We start from the raw sequence: 20,968 nt of genomic DNA, 5'->3' as shown, positions 1-20,968 counted from the left end.
ATCAGCCTTCTCTGGCTGTAAAATTTCCATAGGAAAGCTTCTTTAAAAAAATACAGGCAGCCAATGGGATGAAAAATCAGAGCGTCCTCTATTACCAGCTTCAGCTCAGCTCGAGCCGGGCTGGAGTGCTGAGATCAAGCAGCTAGTCCCAATTCTTAGCTCCTCTGCAGCCCCGTTTCTTCCACAGACTGTCGATGTTGTCACACACGGAAAATATTCTTTCCTTCTTTTTCTTTCCTGAAGGGAACATATTTTTTAATTTTCACCCTCATTGATTTTTATGATTGGTAAAATATTTTTATTATCTTAGGCAAAAAAGAATCTGGACTAAGTATAGAATTCAAACTATATGAAATATCTTCCTGTTCAGAAAGACACTGCCACCAGCTCAGAGGGAAATTTCTGGTGTTGGGAAAATCCAGCAGAACGCTGGCCTGCCAGGAGGGCTGCGTATCCAGGCCTAGCTTTGGCTCTTTTTCCTCTGACAGCCTGAAAGCCTTACTTGTTGAAGAGAGTTTATTTGTTGAATATGCTCTTCTTTCTTTGTAACCATGGCATCTGCTTTAGTGAGTGCTTCTCAGGTCAGCCTGCTGAGCCAGTACTTATCGTTTTAGAAATTTCCATGAGTCATAAATGAAACCTGTGCCCACAGCACCTTCTCCGGGCGGGCGTTTCTTTCCTAGCCTGGTTTAAAAGGGAAGGGACCGGTGAGTCTAGACTCCTCCATGCATTGGTGGGGTACATGCACCGCTCTTCTCCCTGGAGAATCCACCTCTGAACATCGAAAGACCCGGTGCTCGCTGTCAGGGCATCCTTCTGGCCCTGCAGTCAGCTTCTTTCCTCGCCTGGGCAAGGAAGGGAACTTTAAAGGTTGGCATGGAAGAAGTGACTCATTGTCTCAAGGGGCAGGCGAGTCACTTTTCCACAGGATCCGGAACAAGATGAGCAAGTGATTCCTCGCCCCTCCAGCCCGGCCGATCTCGGGAGGGGCTCACCTCTGAGAGATCAGGCCTGCTTTCACGCACCAGGCACCTCTCTCCTGTGGAAACTGGCCTCATCCCGTGGCCTCATTTGCATGTCAGGAAAATGTGTGAGGTTAATGCCGTTTGGGCCCTTGGCACATGCTGAGGGAACCCCATAAATGATGGTAAGTGATTATTTTGTTTGTTTGGTTGGTTGGTTTGGTTTGGCTTTTGGAGACAAGGGTTCTCTGTGTAGTCCTGGCTGTCCTAGACTTGCTTTGTAGACCAGGGTGGCCTGGAACTCACAGAGATCTGCCTGCCTCTGCCCCCCAAGTGCTGGGATTAAAGGCGTGTGCCACCATGCCCAGCTTTCTTTTCTATTTTTCTTAAAGACTTTATTTTACATATGAGTGCACTTACATAAAATCTGAAGAGGGCCTCAGATTCTAGCATAGATGATTGTGAGCCACTTTGTGGTTGCTGGGAATTGAACTCAGGACCTCTGGAAGAATAGACAGTGCTCTTAACCACTGAGCCAGCTATCTTTCCAGCCCTATTTTTTTTTTTTTTAGGTGTCATTCATTTTTTTTTAAATTTTTATTAATTACACTTTATTCACTTTGTATGCCCCCTGTACCTCCCTCCCTCCAATGATAGGGGAGGTCCTCCTCTCCTTCCTTCTGATCCTAGTCTATCAGGTCGCATTAGGAGTGGCTGCATTGTCCTCCTCTGTGTCCTGGTAAGGTTGCTCCCCCCTCAGGGGGAGGTGATCAAAGAGCAGGCCAATCAGTTCATGTCAGAGACAGTCCCTGTTCCCATTAGTATGGAACCCACTTGGACACTGAGCTGCCATGGGCTACATCTGAGCAGGGGTTCTAGGTTATCTCCATGCATAGACCTTGATTGGAGTATCAGTCTCAGAAAAGACCCCTGTGCTCAGATATAGTTGGTCCTTGTGAAGCTCCTGTCCTCTCCAGGTCTTACTATTTCCCACTTCTTTCATAAGATACCCTGCACTCTGCCCAAAGGTTGCCCATAAGTCTCAGCATCAGCTTTGATACCCTGCAGGGTAGAGCGTTTCAGAGGCCTTTTGTTCCAGCCCTATTTTTTACTTTTTAAAGGAAGGACTGGAGCTCTGGCTCAGGCTCCACTGGTAGAATGCTTGCACAGCATGCACAACACAGGGTCTCAGGACCCAGCCCTGCATGCACAGTCCTTGCCTGCAATTCCAGCACCAGGCAGGTGGAGGCAGAGTATCCGAAATGCAAGATCAAGCTTATCCTCAGCTACAGTGAGTTCAAGCAACATTAGGCTCAAAACAAACAAACAAAAAAACCCACAAAAACAAACAAACAAAAACAGCCATTCAAACAACTGCCACTATGTCTGTCTATAAACAAAAAGTCAGCGGCCTGTCTTCAAATGGCTAGCAAAAACCACGAATTATTAAGACCGGGTTAAGCTCTCGATAATTTTTTTAAATATTTGTTGTAATTATTTTGGTTCTGGGGACTGAGCCTAGGGTCTGCCTCATGTAAGCTAAACGTGACCTCCTCCACAGAGTTCCACACCTGTACTCAATAAACCCTCTGTAGCAGTGGTTCTTAACCTGTGGGTAGTGAAACCTTTTGTCACCGGGGTTGCCGAAGACCATCAGAAAACAGACATATTTACATTATGATTCATAATAGTAGTAAAATTAATTATAAGGTAGCAACAAAAATAACTTTATGGTTGGGGTCACTACAACATGAAGAATGGTATTAATGGGTGGCAGCGTTAGGAAGGTTGGACACCACTGTTTCAGAGAGGGCCAGCATCGATTCCTATAGCCTGAAAGGTTGCTTGATATCATTAAGACCTCCCAGCTGAAGACCAGCAGGCTTAGAGAGGTGCTTCCAGAGATCATCACAGGCGGGCTAGCAGGGTAGAGCCAAGACCAAAACCCGTGACATCTAGACTCAGGGGATAAGGGTCCAGAGATAAAATACTGATGTCCTTGTGATAAGAGTAAGACCCAGGCACTGAACTAAACATTCAAGCTCCAGTATAGGCTCCGCCCTCTGACTGTTCCTGGAAGAGGTGTCTTTGCCCATAACTGTGTTTCCATGCTAGGTAGACCTGAATTTCCTTGACTGAGTCATTATTTGGTACCACTCCTTCCATGTCCAGATGGGAAATCAAGGAAACCAGAGAAAATCAACACACACACAAGCAAGCACCATTCATTTCTACATTCATGTATCTTAGCCTGTGAGGTCTAATTTCTTGATAGGTGTACATCTGTGCTCTTTCTCCAAACATCCATCTCTCAGTGAGCCCTTCCTTCAGCTGTTTTTTTTATTCTTTTATATCTTATATTCACATTGGCCAATATAAAGAAGCCACATGGACCACCTTTATGGTTTCCCTTTGTGGATGGTTTGCTGCCTTAAGACCTGGTAACATTTGGCTGGGTGGTGGTGTTGTAACATTTGCCAGATGTGATCTGCCCCACTGGTTAGAATCTAAAAAGTCCCAACGGTGCCCAAGTTCTCTTGCCTTTGATCTGCTGCTTCCTGTCAGCTCCTTGTGGAGGGCTCAGGACTTACTCATTTTTGTGGTTCTGGCACATACTGGGACTCCAGGAAACATCTGCCAGGTCAAAGTCAGAAAGTGTTGAAAGGATATATATGCTACTAGAAATAGAAACAGGATCCTTGTTTTGCCTCCAATTACAAGCTTTTTCTTTTTAGCACTTGGCTTATCTCTTTCATGGGGGAAACATTTAGCAATAATGAATACTAGGAAGATGAAAACAGCCCTTTAAAAAAAATTAGACTAGGCTACTCAGGCTCCTCCGTGGCTAGTAAGAGACTGAGCACAAGGAATCCTTGTTTTTGTAGTTAAAAATAGTTTTGTTTTTAATTTTTGAGACAGGATGTTGCTACAAGGCTGGCCTGAAACTTGCAATCCTCCTGTCTCAGTCTTCTGAGTGCTGGGATAACAAGCACATACTACCAAATCCTATCCAAAAGATAGCTGGACACTACAAGAGAAAGTTGTTCAATCCAATGCAATAGAAAATAATAATGTGAGCAGATAAAATAATGCATGCTTTCTCTTACATGCAGAATGTAGACATTCTCTGTGTATGTTCATACCTATATATATGTGTGACGTAAAAGCAGAGAGGAAACAATTTAGAGAAAGGAGACAAGCAAGGCTTAGAAAATGGAGATGAGGGAGGGTGATAGAAAAATAGGAACAAAGTACATAAAATATATGTATGGAAATGCCGTGATTTACCAATTACATTGCATGCTAACTAAAACAGGAGTATAAAAAGAGCCATATAAAAAGATAATTATAGCTGGGTGACACACGCCTTTAATTCCAGCACTTGGGAGGGAAAGGCAGGTGGATCTCTGAGTTCGAGGTCAGCCTGGTCTACAGAGTGAGTTCCAGGATAGCCAAGGCTACGCAGAGAAACCCTGTCTTGAAACAACAACAAAATAGAATTATGTGTTGTTTATCACAGATGCTGTACCTCAGCACTTTTTATTAATCCTACTTCCTCAACAGGTCTACACAGCCCTGTATGATCACCTTTTGGCCTCACTGGGGTCTACCTACCCTGGCTCATCAGGCCCCAGCCACTCTCTTCCTTCTTTTTGAACAGGCCAAGCTAGCTTCTAGCTCCATCTAGGATGGCCCCTCCCACAAGATCTTTCCATGGCGTGGTCCTCCGTAGCATTTAAGTGTCACTAAAGAGAACCTCTTTGCCACCCCCATCTCTCACAAGCCCAGTTTTATCAATGGTGCATTTTCTACCCACAAACCTGTACTTTCTGGTGTGGTTATTTGTTGAACTTTAATACACTGAAAGTCGGGGGTGGAAGGAATCTTGTCTCATTCCAGCCTCTAAACAGAGCAGGCACATTTTAAGCACAAAACAAATGCTGAAATAATAAAAGCAGTAGTCTGTTTTTTAAAGCGGGTTCCTCAAAGGGGGAAGGAAACATTTGCTTTCCCCTTTCTCATGCTGCTATGCTGAATTCCTCTACACAGATTTTGGCTGGTTCTTCTCTCATGCTTTGCATGCTTTTACCTCTTTGCTATCTTCCAAGTTAACTCCTTGACCTCATCTTTTCACCCACCTCTTTGTTTGGGGGAATAGCCATGTTGGTCTTTCTGATGTCTTTGACTTCTTACAGCTGTTCTGGCCTCCCTGAGAATGTGTGTGATGCTCATGACTGGCTTCTGCTTGGATTTATGTAGCTTGCTGTCTATCACAGTGCCTGAACTTCTTTTCCATCCTTTTTCTTGACCAGGAGAATCCCACGTGTCTTAGGATCTTCACCTACCACGCTTGGTAGATGGGGCTGCATCTTGGGAAGACAGGCGGGGATGTTCTAGGCTGGGAAGCCACCAATACTGCGGTCTAGCCTCAACCACTCACTTTAAATAGAAGGCTCTGTCCCTCCAGATGACTTCCAGTTCTCCTGCCCTCCTCTGCCTCAGGCTCTGACCTCAGAGGTAGCAGGAAAGCTCCAGGCCAATGCAGCCCACCTGCAGGTGCTAACCCCAGCAGCCAAGCAAAAATCCAGGGTGGCAGCCAGGATGAGTGTTTTGCAGGTTCTGAGGGATTCCTGACCTGTAGTCCCAATGTGGGAAGCTTGACCAACAAAGAACAGTGGGATAGGGAAAACGGAATCTCCACCAGAGAGTTCAGCATGCCTAGCCTGTTGTTATGATAATCCTTTCTTTTCTCCACTTGTCATATAATTTTCCTCTACCAGTTGTCTGCCACATAAAATAGTCCTGCTTTCCCTAAAATTACTTCTGAGCTTTCAGGAAAGCATTTATGCTTTTATGTGTTAAAATTTTCTACAAAATTTCTATTCCCTTCTTTCCTATCCTTGACTTTATAATTTGCGATAGTACTCAACCCTTGACCTCTTCTGCATTTTGGAGAGTTTATCCTGCAACCAAATAGTCAAAATTCTTTATTTGTCCCTTTATGAACATTTCCTGTTTATCTTTCTTCAGAAAGGCAACTCCTGGATGAACACTATAGAATAACATAGCATGCTTAAAAAAAAAAAAGGAAACAAAGACAAATGCTTCCCTGTAACCCAAGATACCCTGCTGCACAGATACAAACTACAGTCCTGTGCATACTGTTGAGACCAACTGTACCTTTTAATACTCCATGAAGGTCTGTCAGTGTTGTTTTGTTTCTGTTTCTCTCATTCATTTATTAATCCTCATGTAGCCGAGGCTGGCCTCTGACTCTCTATATAACTAAGGATGGTCTTGAACTTCTGATCTTCCTGCCTCTAACGCCCTAGAACTAAGATTACAGGTGTGCCTTAGCATGCCCTGTTTATGTGCTGCTGGTGACGAACCACAGGACCTCCTGCATGATAGGCAAGCATTCTCCCAACTGAGCTACATCCCCAGCCCTGGGAGGTTTTTAAACTGATAAGCAGGACAACTTGACAGCAATGTTGGTCTAGGAATTGTGGGATTGTCTGTACAGGCCTACAGAGGCATTTTCAGGACAATTTTCCTGAAATCCTAGCAAGCACTTGGGCTTCAGGGCAGTGATTCTCAGCCTTCCTGACGCTGTGATCCTTTAGTACAGTGCCTCATACTGCAGTGACTTCCAACTGGAAAGCTATTTTTGTTGCTACATCATAAATACTGTAATTTTGCTACTATTGTGAATCGTAATGGAGATATCTGTTTTCTTATGGTCTTAGGGGACAAAAGGTCATTTGACCCCCTCCCTAAGGGGCTGTAACCCACAGGTTGAGAACCACTGATCTAGGGATTGTAAACAAGCTTTGAGAGTTGGGAAAAATGAATCTCTCTAGAGTGGGAGGAATAATGTTTCTCATAAAAATCACAGCAGTGACAATCCCTTGTGTCCTTCTTTTGCAACTTGGGCCAGGCAGAAGCCCCCCTATTGCTGGTATTTTAGATGGCCTCACAAAGATGGGTGATTAGGAAAAAATAAAAAGGGGTGTTTAGCCCACCAAGGAGGTGGAGACTTGAGAACACATCAGCACTCACATCTGTCAGTGAGCATCAGGGAGCATGTGCCTGTGGCACTCGAGTACATGTCCACATTTGCCGTGAAGGAGATGGGGGTCCCAGATGTGTGCATGGATACCAAGTTCAACAAAGCTGTCTGGGCTAAGGAGATAAGAGATGGTCCATATCCATGTGCATTTGTCCAGAAAATGTAATGAAGTTGGGAGTCACCAAACAAGCCATGTACTTTGGTTTCTTGTGTCCTTGTGACTTTTACTGACTGTCCCATAAAGATCAAGAGACGCCAGAACTGTAGTTCTGCCAATCTTCTGGACTACCAATTAGTTCTCTGTCTATCTGTCTCTAGCCTCCTCCCTCCCTATCATCTCTTTGTGCTCAATAAATAACATCCAACATATTTTCTACAACTTCCTTCTACCTTTTTTTTTTTTTTTTTGCATCAAATACTTTGTCATGTTAATAAAATAGCAGATTAGTCAACTTGTGACTCATGTGCCCTGAAGTTTGAGTCTTGGGCATTTAAGGACTTCCTTAAGGCTGACATAGTATCTACCTGTGGCAGCCACTTCTACTTATCCCCCAACATCCATTTTTCCTTTCTGCCTTAGTGAAACCCGTTTCTAAGCTGAGCACACTGCTGGCTAGGGCTCAGGCAACATCTCACTGATGAAATTCTGGTGAAGGTGAGAAAACCAGAAATTCTGGGAAGTTTCTTTAAAAAGAAAAAAAGAGATCTTTTTTCCTTCTTTTCTTTTCTTCCTTCCTTCTTTCCACCAAGAAAATAAAAGTGATAGCTGGTGTTCTAGCCACTTTTAGATTATTAGGCGACTCTGGGAAAGGGCAAATACTCAGCAAAACAAATCAATATACCAAGTCAGAATTAGTTGTCTGTACTTCTTTGATATGTAAAGGATGTTTCACAAACCAAGATTCAATAATGGCATACACCACTATTTTTTTCACATACTAGGAATTGAATGCAGGGTTTCATGAATGTTAAGCGCCCTACCACTAAGCCACATCCTTAGCCTTTGAAGTCTTTGCACTATGGAACATTAAAAAAGATAACAAGCAATCTACATTCACTCACCCGTAATACCATCTCTCCAAGTCGTCGTCTTATACTGCAAAAGGAAACCACTAATTACACACTTGCTTCCACATACACTTTGTAGAGTTTGGACTTAGGTTTAGCCATAAACCAAACATTAGCTTTCCTTATTTGGCCCTTTCTGAAACGTATACAAGGAACAGTACAGCCTGGTCACTGAACACTGCTGGTGATGATGGTATACCAGGAGCCAACTGGATGGCTATCAGTGGGGGAAGATTCAATAAGTGAACAGTCATGCTTGTAGCAGTTACAGGTAATGATAAGGAAAGGTCACCAAGGCAATCATTAGTTGCATAAGGCAAGCTGCAGAGCATTTACACCCAGCATAAAACCACTAATCAGAACACCGATGCAAATCAAACACACACAGGGTGGGGCTCAATATGAGACAGAGGCTGCATCCACACCAGTGCTTACTCTGAGGGCACTGAGGACAGGTGCCTGTAGTGCCTTCTGCCTGCAGTTCGAATCTTCCCTAGTGAGAACACACATTTTACTCATATGATTAATATTATTGTTAATGACTACAAATATAAATGAGAAGGGAATAGGAGAGAGGTAAAAGTAGTTTTCTATCTTAGATTCTGATAGGGTTCTGACCCCCTAGCAAAGGAGTTTTCTCTCTGTGGTCTCACTACTGTGTAATCTATTCTTCCTCTTACTCATATGAGTGGCTTCAAATGAAATCAATATTCAGTCATTACCTAAAACTCTGAATGAGACAAACAGAACACACTTGTTTCCTGTTCACTGAGTTCTTCTGTGTTGTAATCTTGCCAAGTTGATACAACAGACTGACATACCATGAACTGGGTGGTTTAACAACAGAGATTTCTCATGGTTCTGTGGCCTTGGAATCACCAAGGGAGCAGTTGATTCAGTATCCGATGAGGAATCTTCTTTCTTTCCTCCTACTCCTCTTCCTTCTTCTTTAAAACTTTTCAAGACAGGGTTTCTCTGTGTAGCTCTGGCTGTCCTGGAACTTGCTCTGTAGACTAGGACCAGGCTGGCCTCGATTTCAGAGATCTGCCTGCCTCTGCCTCCCAAATGCTGGGATTAAAGGTGTGAGCCACCACTGCCTAAGGGAATCATTTCTTTACTCACAGATTGCTGTCTTCTCTCATTTGGGTTAAGCTCTGACTTCACAACCTGGTTATCTTCTAAAGACAGACTTCCAAATATTATCGTATCACATGGGAACTAGGTTTCAGTAGTTGTCAATATAACTGTTCTAGCATAGGCATAGCTGCACAAACCACTCAGACTCTGGTCTCAGATATGGCTGGTTTTATTGGAGCCTTTTCCAAGCATTCTCCAGGTGACTTGAATGCTTATAAAGGCGAGTAAAGTGTAAGGTTATGGAAAGACATGAAACTGATTCCCTGGAAAACTGCCAAAGGTTTCAGCCTGGCAGGTGATAAGGACACAGTTATTGTGCAGACCCAAAAGGAGAAGGGTGAGGCTTGTGGCAGAGGAGCCAGAAAGACTTGCTCAAGATTCTGAAGACATAGGAAATCTTAAGCAAGTAAGCGGTAGGATTACATTCCTGTGTTTGGACAGAACTGGTAGCACTGTGGAGGATGAAACACACGCAGACAGCGTCCTTAAATGAGCAGCTTCCAGTCTGCACTAGAAAGAAATCTCATGGGGGATGGGGGGCATGGTCCAGGGCAGAAAAACAAAAAAACAACCAGAAGGGCTCAGGCTGCAGCTGGATGTAGGTTCTTTCTCTTCAGTGTGGGTCCCCAACTAGTAACACCAAAGGCTGGTTAAAAACACAGATTCTTAGGGGAGTGGGAGAAAGGGGCAAGAGGATGGGAGGGCAGGAGCGGAAGGAGACGACTTGCCTTTTATTTATTTACTTTTTTTTTTTTCGAGAAAGAAAAGGAGAGAGACCTAATAGGAATCGCGTTTTGCTACGTAGGCAGAACAAAAGCTACCTGGGGTAGATTTTACATAACACCCAGGAAACAAAACAACGGCCATCCTGCCCAGAAGCCTTCTCTCGAGAGAACTAAAAGTTTTGGTATAGACCGTGGTGCTGTCACCCTACCCCGTGACTGGCGGGTTCCTGTTATTCAGCACAAAGACTCGCTGAGAACCCCACGGCAGGACTGCAGTATTTCCGTGCAACCGCCCTTCAGGAAAACACAGCTCCCCGAGGAGAAGCCCCAGGCGCGGCGGCGGGGCCGGGCCAGCCCGGGCCACGCGGCGTCCCCCACGCCCCCGCGGCCTCCTCGCAGCCCGCCCGGAAGATGAACCAATCCCTCGGGCTCTGCAGTCCCGAGACCAGCGCTGACTCACACAGCACTTTCCACAGCCGCGCTCGCCTCGGGAAGGGGGAAAAACGTGCAGATTTTTTCCTCTCACGCGACGGCCCGACGTGCCGGGCTGGCCAATCAGGACAGGGTGGTGGGAACAGCACCAAAGTAGGTAAAAAAATGCGGGTTGCGGTCCCGGGCGCCCTTCAGCGAGTCCTCCGGGCCCAGCAGAGGTGCGGCCCGCCCGCCGGCGCTCGCCCCGCCCACCCCGCTCTGCGGCCCCGCCCACCCCGCTCTGCGGCCCCGCCCCGCCGGCGCGCACACCTGGCCAGGTGGCGACTTCCATGTATGGGCAACAGGCGCGCGGTGGGCGGGGCATCCGTGGTCCCGCCTCCGGGGCGGGGCCAGCCACCCTGGCGCGTTCTGCGCCTGCCCTTCACCGGGAAGCAGCCGCTCGCTCCTCAGGGCGGGGCAGGGGGGCGGAGACTCACGCGCTCCCGGGACTCAGCGCGAGTGAGGTTCCCAGCGGTCTGCAGACTGCCGGGCCTCCTGGGTGGGGCCTGGCCGGGGAGGCCGTCCTGTTGCGCAGCAACGGCGGGAGGAGCGTGGCGCGCGCAGCCGCAGTCGGCCCGCAACGCGTGCCCGCCCTTAATAAGGCCGAGCTGTCGCGTCCGCCCTGCGCTCGTTCTGCTGGTCCTTCTTCCGCGAGGTGGAAGCTGCCCGTACTTGGCTGCTAGGCTCGTCGCTCTCTCCCCGAAGTCCGCCGCAGCGAACATGGTGAGTGACCCGCAGCTCGGGCGTGCGCCGAGGGAGGGGCCGCGGCCCACGGCTCCACGGCAGCTCCCGGGCCGCATCGTGCCCCAGCCGCCCCAGGCCGCTGCCCGGGATCGTCTTCCGCCCGGCCTCGCTGCCTTCGAGCCAGAGGTCTGCAGCTCCCCGGGGTGGGCCGCGGAACCCGGCGACCGTCCGTGTGGGCGCGGCTTTCCCTAAGGCCAGCTCAGTGACCCAAGAGCCTTTCCAGCCCTTTCTCCCGAGCAGGAAAAGAAGGATCTTACTGAACACCCTAGAGGGCGGGGTGATTGCTAACGAGCGTGATTAAGAACCGGGTGGCCTTGCCGTGGCTTTGTTTGTCGTATCTGGCAATCAGCTTCAGTGGCACTCTCGTCGGGCTTGTCAAGCTTGGCAGTGTCTATTTTAACCCTTCCCTGCCGGGTCTGTCTGTCCAGAGCCAGAAATTTGCCTTGACCTGAGAACGTGTCTTTACCACAACTTTGGATGCCGGGGTGGACATGATGGTGCTTTCCTGATGCAAGTTTAAAAGCTTTCAGAAAGACCTTTTAATTACTGCAGGACTTTAAAAAGAGAAACGTTCGTTGTATTGAGATGGTAGAGATTTTGTTTAATCTACAAACTCTTCTACCTCTAAACTGTTACTCAGATGTGCTGTAAAACAGAATCTCAACTGGGCGATCAGGTAGAACGTTTTGTCACTGTAGTCTGCACACTGTTACCATTTTTGGTCAATCATTTGCTGGCAAGGCCTTGCCACACTGCTAGAAATACTCTCCTGTTGCTACATCTATCTGTGCGCCTGGAAGCAGTTGGTGCCCACTTATCTGTCTACAGAATTTTTTCACCGAATAACAACTTTGGTTTTTCCTTAGCCTATACCAACTGGCTCGCCGGTGCAGGCTGGCTCACTAGATTAAGTGGATAGTTTCCTTGCTTAATAGTGTCTTGATATTAAGTCTTGTTTGGGTGTAACTCCTTGAGCTACAGATAGATCAGTCCCTGAAATCTTTTGAACCTCTTTAAGTTTTAAATGAATATACTAGTTTATAGTAAAGAATCTAAAGACTTTGAGTTAATTTTAACAGTGTAATGAAGTGCTGTGAAGTGGATTGGTGTCTCCTCTTCGCTCTGCTGATTACAATCTTTTAGCGGAGAACACAAACTTTATATTTAAAACAGGGCCAAACATTTTAACTGTGTAAATGCTTAGTTTTAAAGCTTAACTGCCCTGTGTAGATTCAAATAAAACGAAAGAAGGTTCTGTTGTATTTCCTGGTACTTGGAGGAGAGAGAAATAAAAACTAAAGGTGGGTTCATTCCTACATCCAAGAACTAATGTACTATGGTCTGAGGATGTGGGTGCAGGAATGCCATAGTGCTTTGCCGAGTCACTTCTTTCACTGTGGGCTCTGGGAATTGAACTCAGGTTGTCAGACTTGCCTGGCAACTGCTGAGACATTTTACCTGTTCTGGATGTGTTTTAAGAATGAAGAATTCAGAACACAGACTTTTACTATGTTTGGTTTTGTAAGCACAGAGCTCCATCCAGTCCAGCTGTTAGAGAATATTAGAGAGACAGTTTCTCCTTTAATATCCCAGATTCCAGTACTTTCTGTGTTTGAAACTTGGTGAGCTGCCTGGCTTTCTTTTCTGAGGCAGGTCTCACTCTGTAATCCGGAACCACATGGACCGCTCACTGTAAAGCCTAGGCTGGACTTGAACTTGAGGCAAGCCTGACTGAGCCTCCAGGTTCTAGGATTACAGGTGTTAAAAACTACACTAGCTTCTGTGTTTTTATTTTTGAGTTGGGGTCTTGCTATGTTCCAGGGTAGCCTAGCCTACTCTCTTAGCCTCCTTCCTACTATGTTTGGCTCCCCCACCCCTTTTCTTCTTTTTAGGGTGGGAGTAGGGAAAGTAAACTTTTAATTGCATGTGTGTTTGCTTTAAATTGGAAGACTTACTTCCTGGTACTCATTAAGTCTTCTAGGAGCAGTTGGAATGAAGCAAGTTGAAATTAGAAAAATGAGATGTCATTTTTCAAATGTCTCACTACAAAATATCACCATAAATGTCTCTATCAAAGCCCCTCCTCACAGGGGGAAAAGTACCTGCTGTTTGCACATGTTGAATAAAATTTCGGGGTGTGTACTGGGTGTGTCATATGTGCAAAGATTATTTACCGGTCCACTATAAAATTCCTAGGTTTATTTGCTCAGTTCTGTTGAGTATGGCCTCACACATCACATGTGCATTCGGCTAGTCTTCCTTAACCAAGGAATGCATTTGCAGCATAGTTTTATGGCTCTCTGGAAAGTAGGGGCATAGTTTTGCCTGGAAAGAGAGTTAGGAATCTGTGATAATGTAAGCCTTCATTTGCTGTATGTGGAGCGCTGCTCCAACACCTTGAGCTAATTGCCGTGGCCTGGATTACAGATACATTCTGCCACTTGGTGATTAGGAAAAACACTTAACAGTTCAGCTAAATAAGTTGGACGAACATTTGTTTGTTTGTTTGGTAGGTTTGTTTGTTTTCTGAGACTGGGGTTTTTGTTTTTTTTTTGTGCAGCCCTGCCTGCCCTGGAACTTGCTCTACAGATCAGGTTGGCCTCAAACTCAGACCTGCCTGCCTGTCTCCCAAGTGCTGTGATTAACATGAGAAAGCATATTGTAAGGCAACAGTTTTAGGTCAGACGATCCTTTCATAGGGCTTGCATATCAGATATGATTAAAAATTACAGTTTTGAAATAACAACAAAAATATTTTAAGGTTGAGGGTCACCAAAACATAAGGAGCTGTATTAAAGGAAGCATTAGGAAAGCTGAGAACCACTGCCTTAAAGGAGAGATTGCCACCTACAAATTACTTTTTCTTATTCACATTGATATTTACAGTTCTTAATTTTGAAGCATTTAAAGTAGTAAAGTGGTGTGCAGAATAATAATCCTCTTTTCAAAAGAAAAATAACAACTTTGGGGGTCAATTTTGGCTGTTGTCACTGCAGCTAAATGTACATCTTCCTATCGGGTCTCCTCCCGCCCTAGAGGGTTCCAACCTGACTCAAAGATCTTACGGTGCTGGCTCGTTAAGGAAATGGTTTCGTTTAGGATGTTGCAAATTCATAGAAGGTTCATAATGGAGAAATGTCTTCAAGAAAACGGGAACTGAGGCAGGTAACCCAGGAAGTCTTAAGAAAGGATATGAACAGTTCTCTCTTGTCAGAGAAGGTACAGTAGGGCTATAGATGAGATACAAAGTAGAACATTCTGGCAGGAAGGGAAAATCTGTGTGCATCCTCTCCTCTTTCCTGTTTCTACAATTGCGGTGGTCTCACTGCTAGCTCAGGCTGCCCTCATCCCTAGAGAGATAGGCCTACCTCTACCTTCCAGGTGCTGGGATTAAAAATCCTGCCTTCCCAGAATAGAATGATGTGGACTTCCCAGCCACCCCTGCTTTCCAAAGGTGCAGGTGCAGGGCCATTTCACCATAGCCACCTCAGTGGATAGATTTAATTCTTTGCCACTTTTATGGTTTTTCTTTTTAATTTTTTTATGTATGTGGTTGTTTCACCTACATGTATGTCTGTGTGCCATGTGTGTGCAGTGCCCATGAAGGTCAGAAGAGGGTGTCGTATCCCTTAGAACTGGAGTTACAGATAGTTGTGAGTTGCTGTGTGGGATTGTCTGCAGGTCTTTGCAAGAGTGATAAGTGCTCTTAACCGCTGGCTGAGCCTTTCCTCCAGTACCCTTACTTTTATAATTGTGGTTGTACATGTATACATTTGTCATTCATTCTTCAGTAATGTGTGTATATATATACATATATATATATGCTATACTTTGCCTAGCCCCTTTCAGCCTTTTTTTTTTTTAAGTTCTTTTGGGGAGGGTGTTGGTTTTTATTACATTTACCTAATTTGGGGGACAGGTGCTTGAGACAAGGGTTCTCTGCATGGCCCTGGCTCTCCTGGAACTTGCTCTGTAGACCAGGCTGGCCTGAAACTCAGAGATCCGCCTGCCCTTGCCCCAAATGCCGGTATTAAAGGCGTGTGCCACCACCAGCTGGCTTACATTTACGTAATTTCTTGTGCTATTTACAAATGCTTGCAGAGGTCTGCTTGCAGAAGTCAGAGAACAACTTGGTGGAGTTGGTTTTCTCCTTCTAGCATGTAGCTCCTAGGCAGTGAACTCAGGGTTTCAGGCTTGTGGGCAAATGCCTTTACTCTGAGCCATCTCACCAGCTCAGGGTGTTGGAGTGAATATTATTCCACTGTAAAACTGTACAAGTGTATTCATTTCTCTATTAGTGAACATTTCTCCAGTTGATTTATCTGTTTAAACTTTCCACCATAGTTGGTTTCCATATACATTATTACATATTAGCTATCTAGTTGCTGTGTGTGTCTCTTGGCATGAATACCGAGACCTGTGGGTGGAGGGCATGCATATTTTTACTTCCTGCTGGTATGTTTTACTTTGTATCTCATCTATAGCCTTTGGTGGCTTGAATAAAAGATGTCCCTCAAGCTGTATGCTTGAGCACTTGACTCTCAGTTGGTGAAAACTGACACAGCCTCTTTTCTATTTGTTTTTTACCTCACATGAGCCTTGTATCCCTTCCCTGTCTAACATGTAGAAAATGGCTTCTATGTTTATTAGAAGTGAATTGAGTGCATTTTTATATATTGTGGTTTTTGGATTTTTTTGTTATTTGAGGCTGGGCATAGACCCCAAAGCCTCATATATATGATACACCTGTGAACCTGACTTCATCTGAGCTGACTTTAGAGCTATGTAATCAAGTACTCTCACACACACACGAAGAAGAAAAATCAGCAAGAGCATGATTTTCAATCATTGCTAGATCCTAATACTGTAGACTTAAATTCCTCCACGTTGTGCCTTTCCAGGCATCTTAAGGTGCTAAAATTGCAGAAGAGGAATGCTACCTCCTTATTTCAGCTGTCATTTTCAGGCTTCTGGAATGGCGGGTGGACTGTAGAGTGACTCAGGATAGTTCTCATAGCCAGGGGCTACAGAGATTACTCTCCATTCTACCCGTGTCCCTTTATCCTGGGCAGTTCCTTAGCCAGAATGTTAAAAACAGAGAGGTAGCTTAGTAATGAGGAGCACTTGCTATGCTTACAGAGGACCCAGGTTGAGTTCCCAGCACCCTCATTGGGTGGCACACAGCCACCTAGAACTCCAGTTCCAGGGGACCCCATGCCCTCTTCTGGCCTCCACAGGCACTGCACACACATGGTGGCACATAGAGACAAGCAAGCACACACCCATACGCATAAATTGTAAAATAAATAAAGCAAATACCCAGAGAATTTACAGAAACTCTGTTTTCTACCTAAATTTGTTGTGAATTGAACAAAGCCCACTTAAAAACCACCATGCAAAACAAACTCATTCTCCTTCTCTGTCTCACAGGATATGCATCTGTTGTGTATAACTAGCCCAGGCTGGTCTTTAGCCCGCCATCCATGCTAGTGTGGTGGGATTGCATGGATATGCCACTTCCACAGTGATATGCCAACACCACAACTGTTGTCCACAAATAGAGTTAGTGCTTAACAGCCTAAAGGGCCTGCAATGTTTGTGCCTTTATACTACCGAAACTTACTTCTTTCAGAACAATGTTTGAGATGGAGCATAGACTTCTTGACATTTGAAAGTCTCTGGGCCTTGGGAAGCTGACTTGTACATAGAAATGCATTGTTTTTGTCTGCTAAGTGTACTCTAGGCCTTGTTCTGAGTGATTCAGCCAGATCCGCTCGGTGTACAGTTTGCTGGCTGTCCGTGGTGTGCAAACCACAGAACATAAAACATGAGATTATTAAAATATCATGAGCCTCTTCCCTTTTGGGTTGTTGATGAAGTCATATTGAAAGGCTTGTATCTCACAGTAGGATGTTTTTGCTTTTGTTTTGTGTTTCTTTATAGCCTTGCTTCCTAGTGCTGTTACAGTGAGAGGTTTCCACTTGGAATTATGCTTCGGAGCTATTTGTGCCTTTTTTTATCTTAACATTTTGCTGTGAAAGGGGTAGAGTTAGAAAACTATATCAGGTTTATTCAGCCCAGTAATACTTTGAACAAATCTAGTTACATGCATCAGAATCTGCTGTACAAGGACCCCACTGAATCCAGCTTTTAATCCGAGTGATTGGTAACTCTAATACCAAACTAATCTTTTAGTGGCTGACATTGCCGTTAAACATGCTTACATGCTGCTAACTGGATTCCTTAATTTCCTGTTATGTCCAAACGTAAGGATTCAGTTTCAGTAATAAAAACAAGTAAAGTGAATTTAATATCTAGTTGAAGGTGTGTAAAAGCCTAGACCTCCTCCGCTATAGAGCAGCTGGGAGGTGGAAACTTCACTTCCTGCTACAGCAGGAACACTAGTGACAGTGTTTGCCCTTGGATCCCAGCAAAGGAAGACTTTAATCCTTTCAACGTTTGTATATCATGTTACAGGATGTATATCTTTTTGGGTTTTTTGAGACAGTGTTTCTCTGTGTAGCCTTGGCTGTCCTGAACTTTGTAGACCAGGCTGGCCTTTAAATCACAGTGATCTGCTTGCTCTGAGTGCCGGGATTATATGCATTGCCACTGTGCCCAGCTAGGTTGTAGCTCTTTTAACCTTATCACAGAAAAGGCGGGGCAGGGGGGGGGGTGCGCAGCTGGAGAGATGGCTCAGAGGTTAAGAGCACTGGCTATTCTTCCAGAGGTCCTGAGTTCAATTCCCAGTGACCACATGGTGGCTTACAACCATCTATAATGAGATCTGGTGCCCTCTTCTGGTCTGTAGGTGTACATGAAGACAGAACATTGTATGCATAAATAAATCTTTTTAAAATGTCATTGTCATTTAATTTTAATAAAATGCATTTGGTTGCATTCTCAATGGCTATAGAGCTGAAACTGACAGATAAGACTGAGCCGTCTTGCTTTTATGCAGATCTTTAAGTCATTGAGCTTTGGGGACTTCTTAAGTTGTGAATTTTGTTACAGGAATGTATGCGTATGTATATACATACACACACACACACACACACATATATAATTTCCCATTCCTCCTTAAAAATTAAGCAAAAAGCAAAGGTAAAATTTTAAACTACTATAATTACTTACTTGTGGCACTAGATGCCAACCCAGGGCCTTGTGTGTGCCCAACAGTCACTCTACTAAGCCACCCTAGCCTTATCTAATATATTGTATCAGCATTCGACTGATAGAAAAATCAGTAAGTTTTCCATGTTTGCATTGTTTGAAATCTGTATATATTTCACACTAAAGTACGTCTCAGTCAGGCTTGATGTTGTGCACCTTTATCCTAGCACTCTGGAGGTGGAGACAGAGACCGGATGATCTTGAGTTCTAGGCCAGCCTGAAGCTAAGTTCCACCTGGGCTCATGTCAAGCATCTAAGTATTCATAGGGCATACTTGACTTCTGTTCAGGTACCATGACTGTAGTTTAAAAAGTAGGTTCGTACACCCAGATTGCCCCTTAACAAATTTATTAGCAATTATTTAATTATTGTTAATTAAAATGAAATAAACTTTAAGAAAAACTATTCCTTATCCACATTTCAAGGTGTCACTAAACTGTATATGGTTAGAGGTGGCCCTTTTGGTTTATTAAGATTGGTTTGTTCAATTTGTGGTGGGATGTTTGCTTGAATACTACTGACACTGGATTAGGCACTTCTGCGCATGTGTAAGAAGCAGTGCTAAGATGTCAGCTTGTTTATTATTTATGTGTGTGCTTGTGCCTGTGTGAATTTATGTGTACTGCGTGCATGCAGGAACCCCCAAAGACCAAAAGAGAGTGGTGGATCCTTGGAATTAGAGTAACAAACGGTTAACAGTCACTATGCGGGTTCAGTCCAAGAGCAGGAAGCACTCTTAACTGATGACACATCTCTCCAGGCAATCAGTTTTTTTTATAATACATAAAAGATGTTTTGTAAAGCAGGTAGTACCAATTTGATGAAGCTGTGCATCTCAACAATACAGTCACTTTCTCATAGTAGCTTACATAGATGTTGCTGAATTATAATAAATAAGTGATTAAGAGGATTTTCTTAATTTTGACAAACAAGTTCCTATAGAAGTGAAATATTTTAATTTCATACCTCTGCTCTCACGTTTTAAAAAGAGCATTGGAAACTGAGGTTTAAAGCACTGAAACAATCGAATAGGACCTCACTTTTGCATACACATTATAATTCAATTTGAATCTTTTTATGAAAATCCTATGAGATAGACAAGGCAAGTCTTGCTAGGTAGCAGTTTAAATGATTCTGGCATACAGAAACGCCTCTTTTGTGAAGTCAAATTGGATAATATTTACTTATTGGACTTCTTGTCATAGAAAAGAGCTTAAAGGCCTAATACCTGAAAGAATAAAGTAACTCTGAAGTGTTAACTATGTATCGGGCGTTGTGTTATCTTGTCTCCTGCCATCCTTAGAGTGATTCAGGTTACCACGTCCATTTGAGCCAACATACCAGTTAAAAGAATGGTTTTGGAGTATGGCTTTGCCTCTTTCTGTGTGGTCTTAGGTTGGTTGTTTTGTTCCTCAGTTTTATTACTTTTCATTTCTTGCTAGATGAATAGAAAAAGCCAAATCACTTAATTTGAAAAAGAAAGATTTCTGCCTAGCTGGTCCCAGGCAAGATGGAGTTGTGTAAGAAGTTTAACAGGCTGGAGATCTCATCAAGGGACCTTGAGAAGAGAATGAGCTTGGTCTGTTCTAGGACAGAAAGGCTTGTCTGGCTAAAATTCTGCAAACAAGGGAGAAAAGTAATATGTCCACTTTCGATGCTGTGAAAAAATAGAGTTAGTAGTTTAAAGGAAAAAAAAAAGTTTTCCTTTTTGCTAATGGTGTCTGTCTGTGACTGCCTGCCCCCACAACTTTAGACGTGGCTGTGGCAGGACAAAAGCACCATGATGGAAATGCACTGTGGGTGAAAGAAAGCTGCTTGTCCCAAGGCTGCCAGGAAGCAGAGATCAAAGAACAATGTCTAGGGTCTAACCTGTTTTCTCCTACTGATCCCCACCTCCTAAGAGCCATTGAACTATGTGTAGATGGACAGTGCCTTCAGTTTCTCAGTTCTTAAAAAAAGGGGGGGGGGCTACTCATGCCTCAGCTATTTCACCATTTCAGTTGTTAATGGTCCACACGATAACACTGACTCATGTTAAGTTTAAGTTCATTATTTTAGGAAATGTCACCTTGTGCTTATACTTTTATGCAGCCACATCGTTTCTTCAAAAATAGTGTCTGATTTGTGAAGTCAAAATAAATTTGAGTGATCTCTACAGCAACAACAGGGTGAACTGATAACCTGAAAACCAGGAAAGAATACTTGCCAGTTATTCATCCAACAAGAGAGTAGTGTTCAGAATATATTAACTTAAGAGCAAAGTTCCAAATGATGTGATTTAAAAGGAGCAAATAATGCCAGGTGTGATGGCACATATTAGTAATTCCCTCATTTGGGAGGCGAAGAGGGAAGAGTGTGAGCAGCTCTGAAAAGGGTGGAGTGGGGTAGTGGTGGCAGGTGTGGGGAAGCCCTTGGCTGATTTCTGATCTTGTTTTTGTGACTAGTGTTGGGTAAACATGGGGGTTTACCAGACACCTCTCTGCTAGGCTGATTTGATTTGTATATAATTAGTAAAATATCTGGATTGTGGGAGTTCTGTGTTTAGTGTTCTGTGGAACCTCCTCCATAATAATTCCCATAATGCTGTAGAAGTTCCCATTTCCACCAATGATATATGT

General features: G+C 44.2%; 1 protein-coding gene across 2 annotated transcripts in view; it reads left to right on the top strand.

Annotated features, from left to right (window-relative positions):
• The first annotated feature begins 1,096 nt into the window (after window positions 1–1,096).
• Dstn (destrin, actin depolymerizing factor) overlaps window positions 1,097–20,968 on the top strand; it is a 35,578-nt gene continuing 15,706 nt past the window's right edge. Inside the window, exon 1 of one of the 2 annotated variants that reach the window (XM_055602633.1) lies at window positions 1,097–1,147. In XM_055602633.1, the coding sequence (XP_055458608.1) occupies window positions 1,142–1,147 (6 nt within the window). In that variant the 5' untranslated portion in view covers window positions 1,097–1,141. Of the gene's footprint in view, window positions 1,148–10,996; window positions 11,157–20,968 lie in introns of those variants that run through there. The other variant, XM_055602634.1, reaches the window with a different exon arrangement.

Source organism: Psammomys obesus, unplaced genomic scaffold, assembly GCF_907164565.1.
Source record: "Psammomys obesus unplaced genomic scaffold, mPsaObe1.curated_primary_1811, whole genome shotgun sequence".
Taxonomy (NCBI): Eukaryota; Metazoa; Chordata; class Mammalia; order Rodentia; family Muridae; genus Psammomys; species Psammomys obesus.
This window is presented reverse-complemented; position numbering and strand designations above follow the sequence as displayed.